The 20,316-nt window shown below is 55.8% G+C and overlaps 1 protein-coding gene and 1 pseudogene across 2 annotated transcripts; both read right to left on the bottom strand.

The window, feature by feature from the left end:
• On the bottom strand, positions 1-2,997 carry LOC106732911 (ribonuclease pseudogene; annotated as a pseudogene). The gene is made up of 2 exons (XR_016348101.1): positions 1,761-2,997; positions 1-1,146 (listed from the first exon to the last, which is right to left on the bottom strand). The product of XR_016348101.1 is annotated as a ribonuclease pseudogene (transcript).
• A 1,048-nt stretch (positions 2,998-4,045) lies between these two features.
• LOC142821187 (Fc receptor-like protein 5) lies at positions 4,046-19,251 on the bottom strand (the record flags this gene model as incomplete). The annotated part of the gene is made up of 7 exons (XM_089774322.1): positions 4,046-6,733; positions 8,432-8,544; positions 9,944-10,054; positions 10,773-11,093; positions 12,830-13,135; positions 17,555-17,857; positions 18,693-19,251. Coding segments are annotated over 7 exons (1,851 nt in total), but the record flags the coding sequence as incomplete, so codon positions are not given.
• Positions 19,252-20,316: the final 1,065 nt, after the last annotated feature.

The raw sequence follows: 20,316 nt of genomic DNA, 5'->3' as shown, positions 1-20,316 counted from the left end.
TCGGTCCCACCCCTGCCGTGAGACACACAGAGCCATGGCCAACACACAGCCAGACGGGCAGCATCGCCTTTTATTGCTGGGAAAAGAGAGCGACTCCCACGCAGCCATGGGCGGCCCCGCTCAGCCTGACGCCGTCACCGTCCCACGGCCCCCCGCCAGCGAAGGCAGGGCTCACTGCTCAGTGGGAGAAGGACAGGGAGGGGTGGGGAAGGGGCGGTCAGGGGGAAAAGGGATTCTGGCCTGTCCGGGTGGGGAAACGCTGGAAGAAGTCACCTGGGGGGTTGTGGAATCCCCATCTCTGGAGAGATTTCACAGCGGGTTGGACACGCCTGTCAGGGATGGTCGAGACGGTGCTCTGCCCTCCCGTGAGGGACTCGATGCCCTTGCCACGTCCCTGCCAACTCCAGGGTTTGATGGGTGCTAGGGCAGCTGAGGGCCAGGGCGGGGCGGTGGGGCAGCGCGGTAGCACGCCGGGCAGCGGTAGGGTGGGGCAGTGGGGCAGCGCGGTAGCACGTCGGGCAGCAGTGGGGTGGGGCAGTGGGGCAGCGCGGTAGCACGTCGGGCAGCAGTGGGGTGGGGCAGTGGGGCAGCGCGGTAGCATGTCGGGCAGCAGTGGGGTGGGGCAGCGTGGTAGCACGCCGGGCAGCAGTGGGGCAGGGCAGTGGGGCAGTGCGGTAGCATGTCGGGCAGCAGTGGGGCGGGGCAGTGGGGCGCTGGCCTTACGGAATTATTTTTTCAAAGTGCACAGGGAGCCCTTGCTTGCAGGCGATGCGGATCTTATTGTGGCCGGGGGTTTCTTTATAGCTGCAGGGTGGACGGTGCGCGGCGCCCCTCAGGCGGCAGTTGACGAGGGTGAAGGTTTGGGTGCTGGTCCACAGGTTCGTGTCTGGCACTGGGATCCCCTCGGAGTTGCAGACTTTTTTGACGTTAGTATCGTTGGCAATGATGAAGGTGTTGAGGACCTTGCAGACCGGCGTGGTCATGCCCCGGCGCTGCATCATCCGGTTGCAGTAGGGAGTGACCGGGGTGCGGGGGTAATCGATGTGCTTCCGCTTGAAAGCCCGGTACGTCTGCCCCTGGGCCAGAGCCAGCCCCACGGCCAGCCAGGCCAGCAGCAGCATCGGGTGAGCCATGGGCCGGATCTCCCTGCCGTGGGGAAGAAGGGGGCACATGGATATGTGGGGCAGAGGGGATGTGCATCCCCCATGAACCCCACAACCTCATCCCCTCCAGCCTCCGGCCCTGGCAAGGTTCAGCAACTTCCGGGCCCCCAGCACCCGGAGCCGGGAGACCCCTCACAAGATGCACGTCTGGGCGCGGGGCCAGGGGCAGGGGGATGCTCTCTGGCCCATGTGGCCGGGAGCCCAGGGGCCCATCAGCCAACGGCCCAGCAGGCTGCACAGTCGCCTCCACCGTGATCGGGTGACCCTGGGGCAGGGCCTGGGGCAGACTCCAGGGCCCAGACAGAGCCCGAGAAGGGGCAGAGCTGCCCGGCTGGGTCTTTGGGTTCCACCATCGTTGCCCGGGAGCATCAGTGCCCCAGACATCAGTGCTCCGCCTCGTGTCTGGCCCATGGCCCGGCCCCAGCCATGGAGGCTGGTGAGTCTCTCCCATCGGGGGCAGGGGGTGGGGGAGTTTCCGTAGCGCAGGCGAGTCGGTGAATTCTGCCTGCACCATCCGGCCGAGCCCCGGGGAAGATGCTGCTACTTCTACCTCCCTGGGCAGCCTCAGCCCCACACCTCCAATGGGTCAGCTCTCACCTGGGCCTGGGGCCGGGCGTCCCGTGTGAGCGGCGGCTCCGGATCCCGGCGAGAGGAACGATGCTGCTCTGGAGCCGGTCGGGGCTGCGCGAGAAACGGGCTCGGAGTTTCAGCCAAGGGAGCCCGTCACGAGAAGAGAGGTGAGTCTGCGAGAGTCCTGTCCTGGGGCGGTGCTATATAGAGCCCGGCCAGGCTGGGGGGCAGGGAGGGGAGGGGCAGCTCCTCCCACAAAGGCCCCAGAGATGCGGGGGGGAGTTAGGGGGAGGCAGGCACGAGGCTCTCGGTGCACAGTCCTGGTGCCCCCTAACTGGCTGCATCCTCACTGGGTGCCCTGGGTACCCATGAGCCACGACCCTCCCCAGCGCTTCCCTCCATGGATCCCTGCCCAGATCTGTGGGCCCTGAGGGGCAGTGACCTAGCCAGGGCAGGGGCAGGCCTGCCTCCTAGATGCGCTGGCCCAGCAGAGTCTATGGGAGCTGGGTCCTGCCCCCACTCCAGTGCCCCAGAGTCACAGGGAGGGGTGAGAGCTGGAGGGGAGCTGGGGGGCAGGGACTGGCTGCTGGAACCAGATTCGTTTTGGTGCTTGGGGTCGTCTCTCCTGGATCGTGTCCTGCCCAGCGCTGGGAGTCAGGACAGGTTGAGGCTCTGCAGGGCAGTGGGATCTAGTGGTTAGAGCCACGGGGAGGGAGCTTTAGTGTGTGTTTGTGAGACTGAGATAATGTCCCAGTGGGGTCACTGGCTAGTCACACTCTACATCTCCGGCCCGGCCTCTCATTCAATGGGGCACCCCCAGCCCTGTTACACGCCAGGTTAAGATCAGCATCAGCGATTTAGATATTGGCATAGAGAGGACACTTATTAAGTTTGCAGATGATTCCAAGCTGGGAGGGGTTGTGACTAATCTGGAGGAGAGGGGTCAGAATTCAAACTGACCTGGACAAATTGGAGAAATGGTCTGTTAATTATCGAGACCAAAATGAACCCACTTTAAGGGTATGTCTACACTACAAAGTTAATTCGAACTAACAGCTGTTAGTTCGAATTACCTTTGATAGGCACTACACAGGCAAACCGCTAGTTCGAAGTTAATTCCAACTAGCAGAGCGCTTAATTCGAGGATTAATGCCTAGTTCGAATTAAGCAGTTCGAATTAAGGGCTGTGTAGCCACTTAATTCGAACTAGTGGGAGGCTAGCCCTCCACAGCTTCCCTGGTGGCCACTCTGGGCACCACCAGGGAAACTCTTCTGCCCCCCTCCCGGCCCCGGAGCCCTTAAAGGGGCACAGGCTGGCTACGGTGCCCGTGCCAGGTGCAAGCCTGCCAGCACCCAGCCAGCAGACCCTGCACCTGGCACGGCTCGAGCCAGCCACCCGCTGCCACCCAGCCCTCCACCTCTTCCCGGGACCAGGCTGGCAGCTCCCGGGAGCCTGCCCAGGACCGCAAGAGGCGGGCGCCCGCCTGGTCTAGTGCGGACATCGTGGACCTCATCCACGACCTCCGCACTAGGCACAGGAAAGTGGCCGTGTAGGGCAGAATAGCTGCCAGACTGGCCACCCAGGAGCAGGTTTGCATGAAAATCAAGGTGGTCCACTGAGACCCCCGACCCTGAGCCCTGAGGTTAGAATGGCCGTCCTGGGTTAGACCAAAGGTCCATCTAGCCCAGTAGCCTGTCTGCCAATGGTGGCCAACACTAGGGACGCTGGAGGGGATGGACCGAAACAATGACCAAGCCATTTGTCTCGTGCCATCCATCTCCAGCCTTGCACAAACAGAGGCCAGGGACACCATTTCTACCCCCTGGCTAATACCACTCCATGGACCCAACCTCCATGAATTTATCTAACTTCTCTTTAAACTCTGCTATAGTTCTATCCTTCACAGCCTCCTGCAGCAAGGAGTTCCACAGGTTGACTCTTTGCTTTGTGAAGAACAACTTTCTGTTACTAGTTTGAAGCCTGCTACCCATTCCTTTCCTTTGGTGTCCTCTAGTCCTTCTTTATGGGAACTAATGAAAAACTTTTCTTTATGCACCCTCCCCACACCACTCATGCTTTTACAGACCTCTATCATATCCCCCCCTCCGTCTCCTCTTTTCTAAGCTGAAAAGTCCCAGTCTCTTTAGCCTCTCTTCATATGGGACCTGTTCCCAACCCCTGATCATTTTAGTTGCCCTCCCCTCTCCCACCCTCTCTCTTCCCCTCTCCCACCTCCTTTTAGTTGCCCTTTTCTGAATTCTTTCCAAGGCAAAAATATCTTTTTTCAGGTGAGGAGACCACATCAGTACACAGTACTCAAGATGTGGGCGTACCATAGTTTTATATTTCACATCTTGTGTAGGTTGCTTCCAGGCCTTAAACGAGGTTTTTTCTGCGGATCAATCGGTGCCCTAAATCCTACCCCAAAAGGCAATACCTGCAGCCAGAGCTGTGATCATCTTTCTGAAGTTTTATTAACTAGGAGAAAGGAACAAGTGAGTTATCTGCAGATCAAAGCCACAAACAGATGCCCAGCAATGAGTCATTACCTCAGTCCTAAAGAGAAACAGAGCTGTAGCCATTGGTCCATTGAAAGGGCCGATGTGGGGACGGCTGGTTTCATTTCAGAGTCTCTGACCCTTCTGAGTTCTACCAGCCAACAGCTGGTTTCTTCTTTCCAGGGATTTTGATCCCTTTCCCCCAGAGATCGGGAGGATGGGACCAGTTCACGGCGGAGCAAAGAGCAAAGTGCTTTGTGCTCTGATGTTCCACAATTGCTTCTCTGCTGTCTAGGGGGTTTGCTGGGCAGGAAATAGCCCCTCCCGTGGAAAATTCCTCTCTCACACTTGGTCAGGCTTCTCTCTGAATTGGGTGGTTTTTACAGCTTCAGAGCAAACACTTAAATATCACCTGATAACAGCGGGCGTAAGCTTTATCACTTGGTTTAGTGCGGCTGGGAACATGCCAGAGGGTGGGTTTTTTTGTTTGTCCTCTGTATTTAGAATATAAAAAGATATTCTTCGAAGCCTGATGCCGATATCGACAAAACAAACACCCAGGCACTCTGGAATCGTCTCCAGCCATTCTTAGCGAATCCCTGCAGCTGGTGTCCCGTGTCTCTGATCTGTTTGGTCCAGGAAGACGCACGAATCCTCGCTCCTTTGTGTGGGTTTATCACCTGCCTTCACCGCGCATTTCCAGGCCCAAACCCTTTCTACAAGGTGGTTATATGAGCAGGAGGTTCCCAGTTTTTCTATGCTTTTCTTTCTGGTAGTAATAAACCTTCAGCGTTTAGATTCTAAGGATGGGCTCAGCGTGGTTTCTGGGTAAGGTCCAGCGGGTAAATTGACCTGGGATCTGTGGCTGGTTTCTTGGAACCGGACAGAACTTGTCTGGGGGAGGTGCAATTGGGCTCTAAGACCCCTCACTTGTGGGCAGGCCCAGAGCCATCTGGGGCAGGGATATTGCTGCCGTGTCTGAGGGGTTTTGCTTGTGAGGTTTCTGGCTGGCCAGGCAGGCAGCTGAAGTGCTCTGTGGGCCTGGTTAGTGGCCTATTTGGGAAGGTCTCCAGTCTGGGGGCTGTAAGGAGCCCCGAATTTGAGTCATTCTTCCAGACCCGGCCCGGTCTGTTACAGGGAGATTGGTGGGGGCCAAACTAATCCCTATTAGTAGGAGTCTGGTGGGAAAAGTGCTTCGCGAGGGGTGACATGACTCCTTATACTTCTGCTCACGTGTCCATCTTGCCTCAAGTGTGTTACCTCCAGAGGCCTGGATTATGGGGGTCAGGTGACGTGGTTAACGGGGGTCAGTGGGTGTAGCTAATGGGGCACCACCAAAAATCGTACAAACCTGCCGCCCCGATCCTACCCCAAAAGACAATACCTGCAGCCAGAGCTGTGATCATCTTTCTGAAGTTTTATTAACTAGGAGAAAGGAACAAGCCAGTTATCTGCAGGTTAAAGCCACAAACAGATGCCCAGCAAGGAGTCACCACCTCAGTCCTAAAGAGAAACAGAGCTGTAGCCATTGGTCCATTGAAAGGGCCGATGTGGGGACGGCTGGTTTCATTTCAGAGTCTCTGACCCTTCAGAGTTCTACCAGCCAACAGCCGGTTTCTTCTTTCCAGGGATTTTGATCCCTTTCCCCCAGAGATCGGGAGGATGGGACCAGTTCACGGCGGAGCAAAGAGCAAAGTGTTTTGTGCTCTGATGTTCCACAATTGCTTGTCTGACGTGTAGGGGGTTTACTGGGCAGGAAATAGCCCCTCCCATGGAAAATTCCTCTCTCACACTTGGTCAGGCTTCTCTCTGAATTGGGTGGTTTTTACAGCTTCAGAGCAAACACTTAAATATCACCTGATAACAGCGGGTGTGAGCTTTATCACTTGGTTTAGTGCGGCTGGGAACATGCCAGAGGGTGGGTTTTTTTGTTTATCTTTTTATATTTTAAATACAGAGGACATTCTTTGAAGCCTGATGTGGATATCGACAAAACAAACACCCAGGCACTCTGGAATCGTCTCCAGCCATTCTTAGCGAATCTCTGCAGCTGGTGTCCCGTGTCTCTGATCTGTTTGGTCCAGGAAGACGCACGAATCCTCGCTCCTTTGTGTGGGTTCATCACCTGCCTTCACCGCGCATTTCCAGTCTGCAGGCCCAAACCCTTTCTACAAGGTGGTGATAGGCATGAGCAGGAGGTCTCTAGTTTTTCTATGATACCCCACAGGTTGGTGACTGGCTAAATATCCTGACAACAGTGGCTGGGGTGAGCTCTTTGCCACATGCGGTTGGGGTGTAGAGGGTTTCAGATCCTTGGAGGAGGGGAAGAAGATGTGGAGGAACACTGAAAAGGTTTCCTCTCCTTATTTAGCTACCTTCTGGGTGGGCTTAGTCGCCACTTCACTATACAACACATGCTCCTCTTTGGCAGGCCTGGCTCTGGTTTTCGACCGGGTGGTGTGGGCTTCCAAGGCTATTTGTGCGTACGTGACGTCTGAGTCCTGGTGAGGAAGGACAAAGAAACAGTGAGGGGAACGGGTGCATGGACACTCGCTATTTGGATAATGATGTGGAGAATACAGCTCTGATATCGCAGATAACAAGGACAGAGGAGGGCAGGTTTGGAGGGATCTGAAAACGAATTGCCCTGAAATCAGCAAGGGGCAATACAGGGATGTGTGAGTGCTCCACTGAGGAAGGAAACATTAAAGCAGCTGTACCAAAGTCGGTGTAACTGGCACAGCAGCCATACTTCTGAAAAAGAGCCACAATGAAGCACAAATGGCATTTGAGTCAATAGCTCCCTACTGCTATGAAACTATCTATCATTCCTCTGGGCTATAGGAACAGGAGTGTTGTACGTAAGACAGCTGAGATAATGACCCCTCTCCATTTGGCACTGGTAAGGATGTCCGGGTCTCAGCATCACACTTTTTAGAAAATTGTGGACAAACTGCAGAGTCCAGCGGAAAACAACCCAAATGCCCAGCAGTCCTCATTTTTTGAGGAATACAGATTCTGTCGGAAAAGGGTTTATTTTTGACAGATCTGCGTCTCGATGGCCATCTTTTTCAAAAAAGCTCCATTTCGAAAAAAAGCAGTGGCCATGTTTATGCTAATGAAGCGTGGGATATTTAAATCCCTGCTTCCTTAACAATTTCAACATGCCTAATCTACATCTCTCTGTTGGCAGAGAGGTGTAGTCGAGACACAGCCATAGTTAGAAAACATGACCTAAGCAGGAAGGGTGAGCCAGCGGGACGTTTTAGTCAGGAGGCTGGAAAGCTAGGGGCATGACAAACATCTTCTAGGACAATGTTATAAGCAGGACGCTGGCCAATTGTTCTCCTTGTCCAGGGAATGTAGGACAAGACAGAAAGGCTACGTCTACACTGGCATGATTTTCCGGAAATGCTTTTAATGGAAAACTTTTCCGTTAAAAGCATTTTCGGAACAGAGCGTCTAGATTGGCACTTTTTGTGGAAAAGCCTCCATGGCCAATCTAGACGAGCTTTTCTGCAAAAAAGCCCCCATCGCCATTTTCGCGATCGGGGCCATTTTGCGGAAAACAGTCCTGTGCTGTCTACACTGACCCTTTTGCACAAAAGTCTTTCGGAAAAAGACTTTTGCCCGAACGGGAGCAGCACAGTATTTCCGCAAAAGCACTGACAATCTTACATGAGATCGTCAGTGCTTTTGCGGAAATTCAAGCGGCCAGTGTAGACAGCTGGCAAGTTTTTCCGCAAAAGCAGATGATTTTGCGGAAAAACTTGCCAGTCTAGACACAGCCAAAAGGTCTAATCTGTGGTAAGGGAAGTTTAGGTGAAACGTGAAGAAAAACTTTCAAACCTAAGAACAGCTTAAGATCTGGACCAGGTGACCCAGATGATCTTGGGACATTTTAGAGATAAGTTGGACAACCGGCCATTGGGATGGGCTAGGTTTAAGGAATCCTGGCTCAGCAGAGGGGGGCTGGACTAGATGATTTCTTCAGGTCCCTTCCAGCCCTGCGTTGACATGATTCAGTGCAGGAATTGGGGGATGGGGACAGGGGTGACCAGTTCTCAGCCCTCCCCCCTGCCTGACCAAACCTTGTCCACTATCCTTTTGTGGCTGTTCTCTGGCGGTCCCACCCCAAACAGGCAGCTGCCTCCCAGACCTGGGCAAAAGATTGGGGCCCATGAACCCACGCACCGTACCTGCTCTGTTCCAGCCCCCATGGCTTTTGATCGTTTCTTATCACGCCTGGGGTCCTTGTCCCTGGTCGGTTCTCTGGGCTCGGATGCTGCAGGGCCCTCCACAGGCTTCACAACTAAAACAGAACCAGAGAAGAATTGAGCTGAAATAGGAAGTCTCATGAGGATGCCCAGAAAGCAACAGACAGCAAAGAACGTGAAATGTAATGGATTAGAAGGTGTTGTTTACACAGGATGCTAAGAAACGCTCACTGTAGTTGAGAAAAAAATTGTAACGACCACAATTTAGAGGCATGATTTGCTACAACAGATGTATCCTCTAATCAAGCATAGCTACAAAACATTGAGCGATGATTAATGGCAAAGTCATTCAATGCTAATTGCGGTCACAGACAGTCCCGGTGGTGAGAAACTGGTCACCGGAGTCACTGGCTTTTTTAATCAAACTGAAATCAAACCATCAAAAAGGGCTGTCTTTGTTTTACATCAGCATGTGAAGCACAAATCTGGGGGCATGTGATAGAAGAGAGGAAAGGTGCCAGAATCTCTCCACTCTCAGAGGGCTTGGACGTTTTCCGTTCATTTCTCTGGACAGTGCTGTAGAAAGGACGGGTTGACTGTCTGAAATCAAACTGCCACTGAGTTGGTTCTGTGACATCTCGTGTGATTACAGCCAAACGTGGACCAATCTGTGTTTGAAAACACATTGGTTTTTACAGCTCTGTCCTTTTTTATAGCTTGAATCCTCTCATAGGCGAATCTCTCTTTTACCAGGGATATCTTAGCTTTGGTTTCCATGCCCAAGCTGTGGCATAGTGATTTGGGGGTGAAGGGTTTACCTACAGGGTATCCCCGCTATACATCGCCCTGGTGTACATCCGTTCCACACTGAAGTCATTGACGCTGGTAGGAATGGAGGCGTTATAAGTCCTCCCGTTCCATGCTCTTAAGTTGTGCAAAAAATCCCTAATTTGTGCAAATGGAAGTCAGCTGCGGGAAAAAAATTCCCCACGGTAAGTTGTTTCGCTGAAAGTCCACATTTTTTGGAACGTACCTTGGACTTATGGGGTACGTCTAGACTACCGCGTTTTGTCGACGGAAGTTTTGTCGACAGATACTGTCGACAAAACTTCCATCGACAAAGAGCGTCCAGACACCTTGAGTTCTGTCGACAAAGCAAGCTGCTTTGTTGACAGAACTCCGTAGTCTGGACGCAGTGTTACAGGCAATAACACCTTCTGTCGACAGAGTTCTGTCGACAGAAGGCGTTATGCCTCATAAAAGGAGGTTTACCAGCATCGACAAAACTGCTGAGTTCTGTCAACGTTATGTCGATAGAACTCAGCGGTAGTGTAGATGCTGGTATAGTTTTGTCAACAAAAGTCCACTTTTGTTGACAAAACTAGGTAGTCTAGACACACCCATGGTGAGTATGGCCTGGATGGAATTGTTTCTGGCTACACAATATGGAGAGAACAGATGGCAAATCACAACACATCAACAGCTTTCACTCACTTCTTGTCTTCCTCCAGACCCAGCAGAGGAGAGCAGCCAGGGCTCCAAGCAGAAACAGGGCCACACCACTTATTATCAGCACAATATCTCGGGTAGAGAGTGACGCTGTTCCTACAGCAGACAATGGAAAAGGAGGGAAGGGGACATGAGAACAGCCAGACTAGACCTGGGACCCACAAAGGAATCTGTCAATGCAACAAGTTTGCTCAGAGACAGCCCTTCACTGTGGCCTCTCTCTGCACCAGCCTGCTCCTCGCTCCAAGGCGGGGAAAGATGATCCAGCGCTTAGGGGATGGGTTACACCCTCAGCAAGTTCGCGGATGACACTAAGCTGGGGGGAGAGGTGGATACATTGGAGGGCAGCTCTAGAGATGTAGCCGTGTTAGTCTGGTGTCGCTGGAACAAAAGACAGGACTATGCAGCACTTTAAAGACTAACAAGATGGTTTATTAGGTGATGAGCTTTCGTGGGCCAGACCCACTTCCTCAGATCAGATTGTGGAAGAGAATTGGCATGACCGTATATACCAAAGGGATACAATCAAAAAAAGGGAACATATCAAATAGACAAAGAAGGTCTGGCCCAAGAAAGCTCATCACCTAATAAACCATCTTGTTAGTCTTTAAAGTGCTGCTTAGTTCTGTATTTTGTTTCATTTTCCTAGCTAGACTCCGGGGGTAACTGAATTTTCATCTCCATTTGGTTTTCCATTCGCAGGTGGCATCTGACACCTCATCCCACCTCCCTTTCCCAGGAAAGCCCCGAAGGAGGGTTCTCCTCCCATGGGAGCAACAGAGGGAGCTGAACGAAGGAGTGAGGGACGCCTCACCTGCCATGGGGACAGCCACGGTGACATTCACAGCCTGGCTCCACGTCCCACTCACATTCTCCTTGTTCTTGCAGGCGAATTCAACCACACTGCTGGCACTGAGGACGTGGGTCACAGAGACGTTCACAGAGCCAGTCCTCGGCTCGGTTCCCTTGATCTCAGGCCCTGTGTCCTTAGGAACCATCTCAGCTCCATCTTTGTTGGAAGGAAGCCTCCGCTCGCTGGCATCCTCCGGGGCCGTGCAGGTGAGGAACACGGGGACCCCTTCTTTCAGGTCTCCAGATGGGGAATCCACACTCAGTGTTGGTGGGGGAGGATGATCTGTGGGGAGCAGGAAAGGGAGGGGTCAGCAAGGACAGGGCAGGGGGCAAAGTGGAGCTGGTGCCCAGAATTCAGTTTCCTCAGAGCTAACCCGGGCTCTGTCTCCAGAACCTCTTGCTTCACCTCCTGACCTGGACATGGGCGAGAGCTGGGCTCCGGGGGCGGGCGGGAGGGCTTCCCACAGATCCAACATGGAGCTGGAACGGGAGGCCAGAAGCTGCCATGAACATCAGGACATGAATCATCTCCTGCCACCCTTCTTTGCTAATACCCCAGCCCTGAGATGCACGGACCCCTCCGCAGACAGAGAGATCTCAGGGTGTGTGCGGACCCCACCCCCTCTTCCCAGACTTGCAGAGAGCTGGGGGCCCTGCTGGGATTCTGCCGCAGAGGAGAGGAGGCCATGCTGGATGTGCATGTCCGTGTCCAGGCTCGTGGAGATGGGCAGGTGATTCCCAGCTTGGATCCCCTGGCTGGGTGGTGGTTGTGGCAAAAGGTGGTGCCAGGCCCGGAGCCCTTGGCTGGGCGAGGTTCATGGCACTGGGAAGTGGTGGGCACAGAGACCTTGGCTCTCTGACGCTCTAGGGCTGAGTGAAGCTGCCCTGAACGATCCCCCAGCTGAGATGCCTCAAGTGTCCCCATGCTGGATCCTGCAGCTCTGTGATCCGGGGCAGCCCAGCGTGTGGGGGGGAACAGGTACCCGAGGGGCTCCGGGAGAGGGACGAGGATCTGGAGAACAGGGGGGCACTGTGAGATCCAGAGGGAGGGGCGCCCGGCTGGGTCTCTGGAGGCCCTGGGAGGGGAGGGGCAGAGGTTTCCAGGACAAATGAACCTCAGAGTCAGAGCGGGATGGAGAATTCTCCGTGGGACACGCCCTGCACTTCACCCCATCCCCGGCCCTGTCCAGTGCCCACGTTACCCCGCAGCGGGGCAGGGCCTCTCTGTGAAGGATGCCCTGGCTGGGCGGGGCTGCCCAGAGCACAAGGAATGCCCCCACCAGCTGGGGGTGGGGCTCTGCCCCATGGGGTAGCGCTGAAGCTGAGAGGTCCCAGGTTCAATTCTGCTGCCGGCGCTACACAGAGCAAGAGTGGGGGGGTCTCTGTCTCACCCGTGGGCAACATCCTGTCCCTCCCCCGGGACCGAGGGTCATGGGACAGACCAAATCCCGGCTCTGGGAGGAGAGTCTGAGTCCTGTGGTGCTTTCAGTGTAGCAGCTTCGCTGTCCGTGCACAGGGACCCTGGGGTATTGGTGCCGGCGCCGGGTCAGGCTGGCATCAGAAACTCTCTGTGAAATCATCATTCAGTGGCAGAGACGGGAGCTCAGAACCCACGGCCCTGCAAGCTCCCCTACAGCCGTGCCCAGGGCTGCGAGCTTCCCCCCCAGCAGTGCCCTCTGAGTGACAAGTATCACTCGTCGTCTGGGAGCTGTTCCCTGCTCCTGAGGGGCCCGGCCCCCCGGTGGGTCTGACAGGGAGCAGAGACGGGACAGTTTGTTTCATTGAAACCTCCCCAAGGTTTCCAAGGTCACTGCCGGCCGGGGTCCCCCGAATCATTCAGTAGCTCCGATGCTTCCCTCCAGCCCAGCGGAGCCCCAGGGCGTGAGGCTGACCCGACAGGGGTAGGAACTGGCACAGTGGGGGTCCTGTCCGGAGCTGAGTGACCGAACTGCATCTCCCCCATGGCTGGAGAGGGGACCCTACCAGGGCGAGCAGACCCCAGCAGACAGAGGGGCTCACCTGTCACTGTTATGGAGACGGGCCGGCTCTTCTTCGATTCAATCTCTCGCCCGGACTCCGCCCTCCAGCACCCACAGGTGAACGTGCTGTTTTGCAGCCCAGGCTGTGCCGACAGCTGGAGGGAGGCGGTGGCATTGGAGGGCCGGAGGCAGAGTTCTGTGGAGAGCATTTTCTGGCCGTCCTTGTAGAACCAGATCATGGAGTCGTTGGGTGCCCCCGCAGCCGAACACGTCAGGGTGACCGTCTCTCCAGTGACGTAGACAGGCTGCTGCGGGGACACGCTGAGCTGAGGGGTCGGGAGTGGGGCTGGAAAGCACAAGAGGGAGGGAGAAAAGATGGGTCCAACTTGGGAAGCAGGTGGTAGAGATGAACCTCAGCGCCATGGGAAGCTCTGGGGAGAGTCACACCCCCTCTAGGATCTTCCTATTGACTCCAGTGGAGCTACGGCCCATTGATCCATCTGGGATCTGCCCCATTGACTTCAGTGGAGCTACGGCCCATTGACCCAGCTGGGATCTGCCCCATGGACTCCAAGGGAGCTACGGCCCATTGACCTAGCTGGGATCTGCCCCATGGACTCCAAGGGAGCTACGGCCCATTGACCCAGCTGGGATCTGCCCCATGGACTCCAAGGGAGCTACGGCCCATTGACCCAGCTGGGATCTGCCCCACTGGCTTTAGTGGAGCTACGGCCCATTGACTCAGCTGGGATCTGCCCCATTGGCTTTAGTGGAGCTATGGCCCATTGACCCAGCTGGGATCTTCCCCATGGACTCCAGTGGAGCTACGGCCCATTGACCCAGCTGGGATCTTCCCCATGGACTCCAGTGGAGCTACGGCCCATTGACCCAGCTGGGATCTTCCCCATGGACTCCAATGGAACAGCGCTTTATGGAATTGGTCGGGCTGTGCCAACAGAGTCCTCTAGATCTTGCTGATTCGCACCAACTTGGATGTCATTTATTCAGGGTGAAGATCCTGAAACCAGCCCACTGGTCCCTTGGGGTTTGTCTGTTTCCTTGTAGCAACCTTTCAGGTACGTGAGAACGGTCACAAATCTCTCCTCTTGCCCCAACTAAAGAAACCTAATTCTGTCAGTCTCCTATGTCAGTCACTGCTCGTGTTCTCTAGACCTTTCATCATTCTTGCTGCTCTTCTCTGGACCCTCTCCAGTTTCTCCACCTCCGTCCTGAGATGTGACACCGCGCTCTAGTCCAGGACTAATCGACACAGAGTAAAGCGGAAGAATCACGTCTCCCGTCTTACAACCCTGCTCTTAATACCATTTCTGAATCAGGTTGGCTTTTTCTTTTGCAACAGCATCACCCTGTTGACTCCTATTTAGCTTGTGGTTCCACTATGACCCCTCGATCCCTTTCTGCAGGACTCCTGCCTAGACAGTCGCTTCCCATTCTGTGCCTATGTCTAGACTGCATCCCTCTGTCGACAGAGGGATGCCAATCAAGCACTTAAAAAGCGCAAATGAAGCTGGGATTTAAATAGCCCATGCTTCATTTGCATAAACATGGCTGCCGCTTTTTTCGAAATAGAGCTTTTTCAAAAAAAACCCTGCAGTCTCGACGCGATCTTTCGAAAATACAACCCTTTTTCGAAAGATCCCTTATCCCTCATAAAGTGAGGTGTACAGGATCTTTTGAAAAAGGGTTGTATTTTTGATAGACTGCAGTTTTTTTCTAAAAAGGTCCATTTCGAAAAAAGCGGTGGCCATGTTTATGCTAATGAAGTGTGGGATATTTAAATCCCGGCTTCATTAGCAATTTTGCTGTGCCTGATCTACATCTCTCTGTCGACAGAGCGGTGTAGTCTAGACACACCCTGTGTGTGTGACACGGATTGTTCCTTCCTAGGTGGAGCACTTTGCATTTGTCCTTATTCAGCTTCATCCTGTTGACCTCCGACCATTTCATCCTGCTTGTCCAGATCATTCTGAATTGTGACCCATCCTCCAAAGCACTTGCAGCCTCTCCCAGCTTGGTATCATCTGCAAACTTAATAAACTCTGTTCCTACCATTGTCAAATCGTTGACGGGGATGTGGAACAGGAGTGGACCCAGAACTGATTGCCATGTATGATTCAGGGTTTGGAACGGGTCCCATATGAGGAGAGGTTAAAGCGACTGGGACTTTTCAGTTTAGAAAAGAGGAGACTGAGGGGGGATATGATAGAGGTCTATATAATCATGAGTGGTGTGGAGAGGGCTGATAAAGAAAAGTTATTTATTAGTTCCCATAATAGAAGGACTAGAGGACACCAAATGAAATTAATGGGGAGCAGGTTTAAAACTAATAAAAGAAAGTTCTTCTTCACAGAGCGTGTAGTCAACCTGTGGAACTCCTTGCCAGAGGAGGCTGTGAAGGCAAGGACTATAATAGAGTTTAACGAGAAGTTAGATAATTTCATGGAGGTTAGGTCCATAAAAGGCTATTAGCCAGGGGATAAATTGGTGTCCTTGGCCTCTGTTTGTCAGAGGCTGGAGAGGGATGGCAGGAGACAAATCGCTTGATCATTGTCTTCAGTCCACCCTCTCTGGGGCACCTGGTGCTGGCCACTGTCGGCAGACAGGCTACTGGGCTAGATGGACCTTTGGTCTGACCCAGTACGGCCGTTCTTATGTTCTTATGTAGCCCCACTGGTTAGGCCGTTCCAGCATGGCCACTAATCATGACTCTCTGGGAAATGTTTCCAAAGAGTAATGCCCCCACATTCTGCAGGTATCAATGGACTCACCTGGCAGGGGAGGGGCCGAGGTCACCAGCTCAAAGTCATCCCAGGAGTTAGGAGTTGGTGGAGACTTGTCCATGGGACACACCCTGCCCCCCTCTGAGCCCCACCCTGCCCTGGGCCCACGTGTTCCCCCACAGGGGCAGGGCCTGTGGGTGGGATCCGCTGGCTGGGCTGGGCTGCGAAGGGAGCAGCAGGAGGGCAGGATGGGGGGGGGGAGCAGGTCTCTGTCTCAGCTGGGACCACCAGCCGGGCACGCCAGTTGGAATGGGCACCTCTGCAGAGACCGCCCACAGCAGCAGTGTCACCCACAGAGCGCCCGTCCCTGCAGCCCCCCTCCACCCTGCCCAGTGCACACAGGCTGTCGGGCACCTCATGTATCGGGGCCAGCAGGGGCTGGATGCTAGAAAATGACCCATCCCTTGGCCATAATTATGAGTGAAGCTGCAGGCCTGGATGACAAGACTGCGAGCTTCTCCCACAGCAGTGCCCATGGCTGCAAGCTTGTCCCACAGCAGTGCCCAGGGCTGCGAGCTTCTCCCACAGCAGTGCCCAGGGCTGCGAGCTTCTCCCACAGCAGTGCCCAGGGCTGCGAGCTTCTCCCACAACAGTGCCCATGGCTGTGAGCTTCTCCCACAGCAGTGCCCAGGGCTGCGAGCTTCTCCCACAGCAGTGCCCAGGGCTGCGAGCTTCTCCCACAGCAGTGCCCAGGGCTGCGAGCTTCTCCCACAGCAGTGCCCAGGGCTCTCAGCTTCTCTCACAGCAGTGCCCAGGGCTGCGAGCTTCCCCCACAACAGTGCCCAGGGTTACGAGCTTCTCCCACAGCAGTGCCCAGGGCTGTAGACTTCTCCACAACAGTGCCGAGGGCTGCGAGCTTCCCCCCACAACAGTGCCCATGGCTGCGAGCTTCTCCCACAGCAGTGCCCAGGGCTGCGAACTTCCCCCACAACAGTGCCCAGGGTTACGAGCTTCTCCCACAGCAGTGCCCAGGGCTGTAGACTTCTCCACAACAGTGCCGAGGGCTGCGAGCTTCCCCCCACAACAGTGCCCATGGCTGTGAGCTTCTCCCACAGCAGTGCCCTGGGCTGCGAGCTTCTCCCACAGCAGTGCCCAGGGCTGCGAGCTTCCCCCCACAACAGTGCCCATGGCTGCGAGCTTCTCCCACAGCAGTGCCCAGGGCTGCGAGCTTCTCCCACAGCAGTGCCCAGGGCTCTCAGCTTCTCTCACAGCAGTGCCCAGGGCTGCGAGCTTCTCCCACAGCAGTGCCCAGGGCTGCGAGCTTCACCCACAGGGCAGTGCCTGGGGCTGTGAGCAGACCCCCCATCTGTCTCTCCCTGCTGCTGGAGTGTCTGACACAAGGGCCTGACACTGACCAGAACCAGGGAGGTGTTGGGATTTGATTAGTTAAATACCCCCTAGGTTTCTAACAGGCCTGCAGGCCAGGACCCCACAGCCCCAAGGCGGCACTGATGCCTGTCCCAGCCCACTGAAGGAGGCAGACCTGGGGGTTGAATCTGAGGGTATGTCTAGACTACATGGCTCTGTCGCCAGAGCCATGTAGATTAGTTTACTAGACTTACCCAAATGAAGCGGCGATTTAAATCATCACAGCTTCATTTACATGAAAATGGCTGCCGCGCTGTGCCAGGAACCAGCTGTCTTAGCACAGCGGGGCAGTCTAGACGTGCTGCAGTCGACAGGGAAGCCTCGTTGGCTGCTCCGGTAAACCTCATTTCATGAAGCATAACGGAGCGGTTGACAGAGACTTCCCTGTCGACCGAGGCGTGTTGATTATTTAATCGTGGCTTCATTTGGGTATGTCTAGTAAACTCATCTACATGGCTCTGGCGACAGAGCCATGTAGTCTAAACACACCCTCAATGGTGGGTGTTCCTCTCAGGGAATAGTTCCATTGCACCCTCTGCACGGAGCAGACCCGTTGACCATGGGCCCAGCAAACCTCAGCAAACTGGGGGGCTCACCTGTCACTGTTATGGGAATCTTTTGGCTCCTCTTTGATGCAAACTCTCGCCCATGCTCTGCTTTCTCCCTGCGCTTGTAATGACAGCTGTACACCCCAGCATGCGACATTACCACCGGTGACAGCTGGATGGAGGCTGCATATTTGTACGGGTGTGAAATAGATTCATCGGACTGGATTTCCTTTTCATCCCTATAGAACTGGATCTCGATCAGGCTGTCCACCCCAGCAGCTGAGCACGTCAGGGTCACATTTTCTCCGGTGATGTAAACAGGCTGCAGCGGAGACACAGTGAGCTGGGGGGCTGGAAAAAAAGAAGGGATGAGGGGAGGGGATGGCTCTGATGTGGTCGCCTGGAGGCCCAGAGGCAGAGGAGGAGCCAGGGGAGGGCAGAGGATGGAGGAATCCTTGGCACAGACCCCAGCCAGGCCCAGCTCCATGCCAGGAACCACGTCCCCACCAAACCAGGCAACCCCTGAGCAGCAGAGATCTCCCTGCAGGAACAGAGTGGGACCAGCCTCCCATGCTGGGTATCTGAGAGGGCAGCTCCTGCCTAGGCCAGCTCAGCCTGCAGTGGCTGGGGCGGGGTGGGACTTGTGCAGCTGAGGCCAGGGCTGTCGGGGGCTGCCCCCAGCAGGCACGGATCAGGCTGCCCTGCAGTAAAGGCAGGAGTCAGCGACGCACCTCACAGCCCTGGGTGCCCCTGGGGAGATGGGATCTGCTCAAGGAAGATCCCAGGTCAAAGGGAGGCCCATTGACCCCAGCTGGGGACATGGCCCCATGGAGGCCGGCTCTACCTGCAGGCTCCTTGGTGGCCACAGGAGGAGAGGGGGAATCTCTCTCAGCTGTGAACACCAGCCAGTCACTCCACAGGGAGTCAAGAGCCTTTGTACCTGCTGTGTGTCCTTTTGTATGCATCAGCCCCGCATGCTGAGCACCGACAGGCCCGTAGTGCTGTGAGCTTCCCCACAGCAGTGCTCTGCCACTGCCCTGGTGGGACCTGTGGAGGCATCACTGAATTTCTGAGATGCTGGGAGTGGTCTGGATCAAGAACACGGGGTGCTGGGCAGAATGGGGTTGGGGGGTGGGATTTGGATTCCCAGGGACTCGCCCGCCCAAGAGCAGGAAAAGGGGCTCACCTGCTATGGAGAAGGAGATGGAGCTGCTGTTCTCAGAGACCGGACCATTGGATCCGTCTGTCCAGTACGCACAGGTGTAGGTCCCCACATTGTCCTTCTGAGCTGTGACCTTCAGCACGTCTCCTATCTCATCACGTGGGACTGTGCTGGGGCCCTGCTGCCCTTTCTGATAGAAGAATCTGTATCCTGAAGCGTGCTCACTCTTAGGAGCTGTGCACGTAAATTCGGCCGTCTGCCCAGGCAGAAGCACTGTGAGCTGATGTTCCAGAGCTAGTGTGGGGGCCGGCAGGAGACCTAGGAGAGAGGCAGAGGGAGAGACCAGCCCAGCACAGGCAGGGAGACGTGACGAGTCGCAGACACACACAGGCACAGGCCTGCCCCAGCTCCCTGCCTGGGGGAAACACCCCCCACCCTGCCCAATACCCAGGCCCTGGCTCTCTCCATCCCTGTGGGGCTGCCCCGAACTGCTCCCTCCGTGACCTAAAGCCGGGCTCTGAGAGACACATTCAGGCTCATTCAGAACCCGCCAGCGCTGGAGAACCCCCCACGTAACCGGAGTTCATCCCCCTCGGCCGCTGGTTCCCTGGCTGATCGGGCTGGGGTCGGCTCCGAGGCCCTGGCTGCTCCGAGAGCTGTGTCCGTTCGATGGTGCCCTTCTCGGTGCCTTGCTTACCGGCTTGAGCCCCTGGCATCTCCCACTGGAAACCGCTCCCCATCTGGCCTCCCACAGCCACCTTGCCCCACCCGCACATTCCCCCAGTCAACCCCAGTCGGCTACCCCTCCCTGCCCTGCACAGAGGAGAGAAATGGGCGAGCAGGGCCCAGTCTGGTGCTGTTCCGGGAGACGTGCCAGAGAGATCCTGCCTTTCCCGCCGGGAATTAGAGGCGTGAGGAGAAACGCCGGGGCAGGAAGGGTCCTTCTTGGGCCTCCGTTCCCCTGGGACCTCCCCTCTGTCCCTCCAGGGAACAGGAATCCCCAAATCCCCTCACTCTGTATCCAGGGGAATGGGGAGCAGACCAGGGGATCAACCCAACCACCCCCATTCCCACCAGGACATTCCCCCCACGGTTTCCACCCTCCCAGGACACAGGAGCAGAGGGGAACCCGTTGGCTCTGCCCAGCAGCGGCTGCCGGGCACCGAGCAGAAAGGAGGAAGTTGTGGGGGCGGTGGGGGAAGGAAGGGCGGAGTTTTCCCACCCTCCACGTTTCCTCTGGGGCTTCTGCAAAACCCGCCTGCCTTGCCCCGGGCTGCCAGCGAGGGGCTGGGGAACGCCCACGGGGACAGGGGCAGCTTCTCCCCTATGGCCTGGGTTGGGACCCACCAAACAGGCCCTCTGAGCAGGCACCAACGGGGTGGCTTCCACCTCCCTGGATGGAAGGGGCTGGGCATGGGGGCACCAGTGGTTGATCTTCCCCCCGCTTCCTCGCCTTTCCAAGCACCCCGGTGTGAGAGGAGCGGGATCCCCGCCCCACAGCCAGGACTCCCGCCCCACGGCGAGTATCTCCAGGAGGCCCCGTTACCTCTGGGGGAGACCGGCCGGGGGAGACTCTGGAGCAAGGCTGGAAGAGAAGAGCAGGGAGGGGGTGAGGGTTCTTGGGTGCAGAGGGAGATGTGGGGCAGGG

This window comes from Pelodiscus sinensis, chromosome 30, assembly GCF_052426305.1.
Source record: "Pelodiscus sinensis isolate ZL-2025 chromosome 30, ASM5242630v1, whole genome shotgun sequence".
In the NCBI taxonomy this organism is placed as follows: domain Eukaryota; kingdom Metazoa; phylum Chordata; order Testudines; family Trionychidae; genus Pelodiscus; species Pelodiscus sinensis.
This window is presented reverse-complemented; position numbering and strand designations above follow the sequence as displayed.